We start from the raw sequence: 6,972 nt of genomic DNA on the forward strand, positions 1-6,972 counted from the left end.
AAAGTGATAAAAGGAAACGAATCGCTAAAGTGGCAGAAAGTAAAAATTTAAGATTACAAGTTTTAAAATGGTGGTGGCGCAGTAATAAAAGAGTTAGAGATATGGCAACAATTCGCTTTCTTTCGATTCAATTTCTTTCTAGAATTTTCATAATTGTTTTATCAGTCTAAAATGATGTTATATTTTAAATTTATTAAAAAATGCAATGAATTGATTAGTCGACGACTATATTTACTTTGAAGAATTAGTCGTCGTCCCTCTACTAGAATTATTCTTTTCAGTAAAATAAATGGAAAATAGTTGACAAGTAAAATTATAGCGGTACAGTAAATGATAGATGTTCGAATTCGAACAAATAGTCTACGACTATATTCGTTGAACAAATTGATGCAGCGAGATATTTAAATATCTTTATTATTTATTTATATATTTAGATAGTTATTATTTATTTGTATTTTAATATTTTAATAATTATTTTTTAGGGTTTCTATAATATTTTAGGATTTTGGGATTTATTATAAATAGGTTGTTTAAATTCAGTTTTTGATTTGATTAATTAAAAGAATTTTCCTAAAGAGGTTTTGATAAATCACTGTGAAGAGTATTCACAAACCCTAGTTTTCGGGTATTCTTAGAATCAACGGATCTATTTATATCTATAGAAACTTCCGCTCCATCATTTGGTATCAAAGATCGATTCTGGTTGTTATGGTAAGTCAAAGCATCTATCCTATCCAGGACGAAAGTCTTTTTGTTGAAAGAGAAAAAAACCATGAGATCTATAGAGAGATTTATGTTGATCCCATCTTCGACATATATGATGAATATGTCATGGTTGTAGACTTCGTCTTCCAAGAAGGTGATTTCAAGAATCTGACAGGTGCAAAATCCGTTCGTGGAAAAATTGGGCGACATCACATTCATGTGAAAACCGAGCAAGATCAGATCTGTGCAGAGTTCGAGGTTTATGCAGAAGTCGTGCAAAAGTCGGATCGTGCAAAATCCGGGCGGTTGCAGATCTGCGAAAAATTACAAGTTGGTGCAGATCCGGTTTGTGCAAAAACCGTGCAAAATTCGGTTTGTGCAAAAACAAAACATCCTCAACAAGAAGACACAAAATCGATGTGGAAGAACCGGTTGAAGATTCGAGGACGAATCTTTCTTGGCTGGCGAGACCTGATGCAGCGACGAGATATTTGGAATATTTCCAAATATTCTTTATTATTTATTTGTATATTTAAATAATTATTATTTATTTGTATTTTAATATTTTAATAATTATCTTTTAGGGTTTCTATAATATTCTAGGATTTTGGGATTTATTATAAATAGATTGTTTAGGCCTTCTATTGTATTCAGTTTTTGATTTGATTAATTAAAAGAGTTTTCCTAAAGAGGTTTTGATAAACCACTATGAATAGTATTCACAAACCCTAGTTTTCGGGTATTCTCAAAATCAACAGATCTATTTATATCTATAGAAGCTTCCGCTCCATCACAAATCGAAGTCAACAATCGGAAAATGTTCATTACCATTTCAGTTATGGTTAGCTTAGAATATATAGTTCTTCCATAAATCTCCGGATGGAAATAATTTTAGATATTACCCATAAATCTCGTGGTTATATAAAAACTAAGACTCTGATAAATGGTAAAAGCAGATGTATCAATATTTTAGAGCGGCATGCTATTTTCTAGTTTATTGTTGTTACGTAAATATTTTACAGCCACATTTATTATACATACTGTTAAAATCGTTAAAATACCAGACTACCAGTAAACAGATTTTTTTTTTCCTTAGAAAACTATTATGAAACTTTTAGTTTTACTCTATCGTTAACCATCGTTGTTTTTTTAAGCAACTACGAAAAACTTGTTTTTACTATGCCATTGAAAAACTAATTCCACCAGTGAGATCCAAAATTGTATGACTTAATCTAGAGAAGAATCACTTGATATAGCCTAGATTTGAGGAATAATCAATTTATTTAAACAATTGCCTACAAAGTCAATTTCTTTTAAATAAATTTAAATTACAATTGCAGAAATGTTTAGCTGCCTTAAAATACCCTTCATTCGCAAGAACACAGATCTTCCCTTAAGCCCCACTCTTCCTTTCCTTGCTTCTTCTCTGCTCCAAAGCCAAACCCTCTTTGGCTAGTTTTTACTTAAAAAAAAAAATGGTCATTAAGATCCCTAATACTTTCATTAAAGCCACCTCACTTCTCTCCTTAATCCTATACTTTCTAATAACAGCAACATCTAATCCTAATTCGGTTTTAGCTGATGAAGTCATTGACGAAGAAGACCCGGAATTTTACATTCTTGACGAAAATCCCTCGATACTCTCAAATGTGACAGTTTCATCCAGAACTAGACTGCTAGTTTCCCACTACAAGAAGATCAAGAAAGGAATGAGATGTCACGTCGCGAGTTACAACATTTGCAATGGCGTAAAAGCAAACAACGGGACGAGTCTCTTGCATTGCTGCAAGAAGCATTGTAGGAATATTCTTGGAGACATGAATAATTGCGGTCGATGCGGTCACAAATGCGGTTTTGGACAGCGTTGTTGCGGTGGCGTTTGCACTTACGTTGGTTTTAACCCTAACCATTGTGGGAAATGCACGAGGAAGTGTAAGTCCGGGGTTAAATGTGAGTATGGATATTGTGGGTATGCTTAAGTACAAAACAGTGAAAAGTGAGGGGGTTATATATCGTATTTTTGAGTGGTTATTTTATATTTATTTTTGGTTTGTTTGTTGAAGAAACCGTTATAGCATACGTAAGGATTTCACGTATACAAAATCTTCATGCATACGCATGTAATGATTTTTGTGGGTGAGTATACTGTAAACACAAACATAATTATTCCATAAATAAATAAAATGTTATACATGTTACAAAACAAACAAAATTTCATTATAATTTTTTAAAACAGGAAAAAATCAAGATTAGTTTATTGCATCTTGCCATGATTCTACAGAATGACAGCAAACGAAGAAATTAAACAAGAACAAATAAACAAAAAAAGTATGTATAAGAAGAAGAAGGGCCCTAAGAAGAAAAAGAGAAATGAAAAATGGAAGATCCCTGAGAGCTTCTTTCTATAAGAATCTGATGATTTGAACAGAAAATTTTCCTTTCTTCGTTTCATTGATCTCTCCAATCTGTGATTAAGAGACACAACCAAACCTGAAAACAGTATCTTTGTAATTATCACTAACCTAAAACCTCACTTCCAAAACAAACTCACCTTGAGTCTCCCTTTCCCACTAACAGAGACAACATCACCGGTCTTTACCGTGGTTCCGTTCTTGGTAACGGTTGCCCAGTTAACCCGAACATCCCCACTACTGCGAACAAAGAAGAAAGCACAACGAATGTTTTTCTTTAAAAGCAAATACGAGAATGCAATGAAAGATCGAAAAGAAAAGAGGAATGCTAGCTAAGTTACCTAATCAAATCAACTAGTTTTGACCGGGAAATCTTGAAACCAGCACTAGCTACTGCATCAATCCTCAACGAGGCTTCCACGGTTTTGAAGGAATTAGTCCTAACAAACAAAACAATCAAAGCTAAATGCAGAAAATTTTAACAGAGCAAGAGGAAGCTAAGTGTTCCTGTGGAGGAATTAGTGTTCATACCTAGGAGGTTCGTATTCAAGAGCAAGCAAAGGTATCTTAGTACACGTTACAGAGACATTCCCAACCTATTAAATTCACATCATAGTGAGGTCAGAGTACTGCAGTAGCATTTAACATGTTGGTTAATGCGTTATATACAAGTTAACCAGAACAATTTTAACCTTGTCGAGAGCTGAAACAATAAAGTCGACTAGTTCAGGAACTATCAAGACCTGAGCTCCTTTTTCTTCCTTCAGGACCATGGCGGAAATATAGCCAAAAGAAACAGTATTAGAAGAAAAGATTTTGTTATAAATGGAGCTGAAGAGTGTTGTTATACATCAAATGATACCTGAACTAAGATATCCCCAAGTTTATCCCTGGAAACTCCAGTGCCAAGAATCGCACCAAGGAAGTCACCATGTGAACAAGGTTGAAAGCCGAAGTTCCCTGTGATACTAGAAATTGAAAACCAATCAGTAACATACTCAGGCTCAGACAAAGAACACAACTTCAAGAATCCATGGATTTGTACCTCAAAGCTGCAACTATATCTGGATCATTGGTTAAGACATCAGGATGTCCAACCGAGATCCTACACCTTTCAGCCTAAGAAGAAGATATTTTACACAACAAATTCAGCTTAAAGTTTACATTTTCAGAGGATATTTTATCTTTTAAAAGGATGAAAACAGACCTCAGGGTAACCTCCCTGGGCAACTATTGTAACATCAGCAACTTTTGCCAATACTGAAACTGATTCCTTAACAATCGGTGGTGTGAGAAAATCAGTGTGAAGAACTTCTCTTCTTGATGCTGCACGTCTCGCCTATAAATAACCCCATTGAGAGAATCAGGTTGAAGATTCTCCTCCTTCGTTAGGAATGGAGAAAACACAGAGAATTAAAGGTAGAGATAAAGCGGCAAATACCATCTCAAGGATTTGCTTAACTTCTTTAGCAACAGCTTGGTCTCCAACTCCTTTGAGGAGAAAATCTACATCTCCTTTTATGGCTTCTACAACGTGACATCTTCTCAAAGCTGCAATTTTTATTTTTCTTTTGTGGGTTACATCAAAGAAACAATTTTTGTATGAATCTAATTAACTAGAAACTTCAAGCTCATACGGTTAGTTTGGTTATAATCATCGCTCTCAAAGATTAAGAAAGTTCAGCTCGGAGCATGCCCTAAACCTCTAAATTCCCAAAGAGTAGTTGCAAAATGTCACCAGAAGAATCAAATTGATGGTAAATCCAAAAATCAACTCAAATTTCAGACGAAGCGAAACAAATTGTTGGAAATGAACCTGAATGCCGGAGAGGAGACGAAAGAGGAATAGTGCGATTTGTGATTAGGGTTTTGTGAGTTGTGTGAAGATAAGTAGAAGCTGCGACTGTTCGGAAAGCTTGTCTCAGGACAACCCATGGAGGAGCCAAACTGGTGACAGCCATAGCTTTGTGTCTCTGACTGAAACCTCGGTTAAGGAGAAGCCTCTAAGTCCATTAGAAGGTTTTCTCGACATCTAATGAGTTTATACTCTATTACAAAAGATCAAATTTTTTGTTTGTCTATGTTTTTTCAGCCACATTTTAAGACAAGAGACTTTGGTTGTAATAAAATGGTGTCAATTCACAAGTTTTGTTGATGTAAAAGATTCATGAGGTCTCCTTCCAATTTCCATGTACACAATCTGAAGCTACGCAACACTAAGAGAGTGCTTCTTGGTTCCTAAAGTGGACAAACAGATCAAAACATATAAACTATAAAGGGTCTGTGTTTGGAATCATAAATTTCAAGCTGGTCAAGCATTTGCATCCATAGAGAGATGTTCAAGGTCCCAGAAGTTGATCCGGTCAAACTTCTTAACCCTATCCCCCGTGCAAGGGCTTTTGCAGAGTGAGAGGGTCATGATCTTTGACCGCATCAGCTTTGGGATGACAAACATATCTCTCTATGGAAGCAAATGTCTCAAGTATTCTGAAATTTATGACACCAAACACGACGTTATTGCCAATCCCATTTGCTTCTAGGCTAACTTTAACCTCTTTTTGCTCATTACTTTAACACTTCTTCCTCTCATCGAACGTAAATGAACACAATGAGGAGAGCGAGCGGGAGTGCAAGCACAGCGGAAGAAATAGTCCAAACCCATAACCTGTAAGCTTTTCTACGTTTTAAGATGGCTTTGGGGACAGACTCATTTCCTTTTTTGTGATGTCTGTACCTAAAACTTCTCTGTTTCACTGATCTCCCATTTAGTGATTTCTCCTTCCCGGTCTTTTCCGGCTCTGATGCCTCAGTGACTGTCTCTGGTGTCCTCTCTAGATCTGATGGACAAGAAGAGTTAGAAGCAGCCTTCTTCTTCTTTGCCTTCTTCTCAAGCTCCTTAAGTTTCTTCTCAGCTTCCTTCTTAACTCTAATGGCAGCTTTAGCAGCAGCTTTCTCATGTAGCTTCCTCTTCCTTTCCATCGCTAGCCTAGCTTTCTCTAACTGCTCTTTCCGTTTCAACTCCTTCAACGTTTCTTCATCAATCTCTTCTTCCTCTTTCCCAAGCTTCTCATACACCATAGCATCATCACTCTCCTCCTCAGTACTAAACCTCTTGAGTTCTATTGCCTTTTCCCTCGCTGTTTCATTTCCATTCCCAGTATCTACATCGCCTTCCGGGTCCCTAATCCGCTCATCAGATGAAGGCAAGATTCTTTTCTTGTAATCATCCCTAAAAGCCTTGTCATTGTTCCAACGAGACATAAATTTATCAACCTATCAAAAGGATTAGAACACAAAGGAAAAATAAGAACAAATGCTCAAGATCTCAGACACACACACACAAACACACACCCAATAGACTGACAAAACCAACCTCAGAATTAGCTAGCTCTTCAAGATCTCTAACATTTCCTGAAGCAGCTAATTCAATGGCTTTGTTCATGACAACACGACTCTGAAAAAAGGCGGCATTCTACAAAACAAAACACACCAGATTAGGGATCTTTGAGATCCAAATTGATAGAGAGAAAAAGAAAAAAGACTTGATACATAAGGCACAAAACCCACCCCTTTGTCTCGATGTATCCTCAACAACTTAATCCTTTCGAAAGCTTTGTCTCTTTGATCAAGTACACAAGCCATTTGAGCATCTAACAACTCCATCTCCATATTAATCTCACTTAATCTTTCACTCAAGCTGTAATTATTCCCTGTAACCTCTTCTTGTTCCTTTTTTACTTCGTTTATTTCAATGTCCATGGACTGATTAGGAAACATTGCATTATACACATTAAGTGATGAGATCGAATTCTCCATCGAAGCAACCAGAGACAATCTCTCAGCCTACACAAAAATC

At 36.1% G+C, this 6,972-nt stretch overlaps 3 protein-coding genes across 4 annotated transcripts in view; 1 reads left to right on the plus strand and 2 right to left on the minus strand.

Moving 5' to 3' along the window:
* The first annotated feature begins 2,106 nt into the window (after positions 1–2,106).
* LOC18010766 (protein GRIM REAPER) lies at positions 2,107–2,684 on the plus strand. The gene has a single exon (XM_006392763.2). The coding sequence runs from the start codon at positions 2,181–2,183 to the stop codon at positions 2,682–2,684; it is 504 nt and encodes a 167-aa protein (XP_006392825.1). The 5' UTR covers positions 2,107–2,180.
* A 218-nt stretch (positions 2,685–2,902) lies between these two features.
* Positions 2,903–5,191, minus strand: LOC18010807 (putative RNA-binding protein YlmH). Of its 2 annotated transcripts, none has more exons than XM_006392764.2 (10): positions 4,933–5,187; positions 4,558–4,667; positions 4,324–4,455; positions 4,162–4,235; positions 3,979–4,084; positions 3,809–3,877; positions 3,648–3,712; positions 3,458–3,556; positions 3,257–3,356; positions 2,903–3,170 (listed from the first exon to the last, which is right to left on the minus strand). In XM_006392764.2, exons 1-10 carry the CDS (start codon positions 5,075–5,077, stop codon positions 3,108–3,110), a joined length of 963 nt encoding a protein of 320 aa, XP_006392826.1. In that variant the 5' UTR covers positions 5,078–5,187; the 3' UTR covers positions 2,903–3,107. The 2 variants fall into 2 exon arrangements, with proteins under 2 accessions (XP_006392826.1, XP_024006189.1); XM_024150421.1 differs by having other exon boundaries at positions 2,927–3,170; positions 3,257–3,353; positions 4,933–5,191.
* Positions 5,192–5,270: 79 nt separating this feature from the next.
* The window catches only part of LOC18010808 (proton pump-interactor 4), a 2,457-nt gene continuing 755 nt past the window's right edge, over positions 5,271–6,972 (minus strand). Inside the window, exons 2-4 of the mRNA XM_006392765.2 lie at positions 6,684–6,961; positions 6,490–6,588; positions 5,271–6,389 (exon numbers count right to left, since the gene is read on the minus strand). Coding sequence (XP_006392827.2) covers positions 5,703–6,389; positions 6,490–6,588; positions 6,684–6,961 — 1,064 coding nt within the window. The 3' untranslated portion in view covers positions 5,271–5,702. The remainder of the gene's footprint in view (positions 6,390–6,489; positions 6,589–6,683; positions 6,962–6,972) is intronic.

This window comes from Eutrema salsugineum, unplaced genomic scaffold, assembly GCF_000478725.1.
Source record: "Eutrema salsugineum unplaced genomic scaffold, Eutsalg1_0 scaffold_7, whole genome shotgun sequence".
Taxonomy (NCBI): domain Eukaryota; kingdom Viridiplantae; phylum Streptophyta; class Magnoliopsida; order Brassicales; family Brassicaceae; genus Eutrema; species Eutrema salsugineum.

Excerpts from the sequence above, each read along its gene's own strand:
- LOC18010766 (XM_006392763.2), top strand. The coding sequence starts at position 2,181 with ATGGTCATTAAGATCCCTAATACTTTCATTAAAGCCACCTCACTTCTC.
- LOC18010807 (XM_006392764.2), bottom strand. The coding sequence starts at position 5,077 with ATGGCTGTCACCAGTTTGGCTCCTCCATGGGTTGTCCTGAGACAAGCT. Across the intron at positions 4,236-4,323 it reads CCCAGGGAGGTTACCCTGAG|GCTGAAAGGTGTAGGATCTC; the intron begins GTCTGTTTTCAT and ends TCTTCTTCTTAG. Across the intron at positions 4,085-4,161 it reads GATATAGTTGCAGCTTTGAG|TATCACAGGGAACTTCGGCT; the intron begins GTACAAATCCAT and ends TTCAATTTCTAG.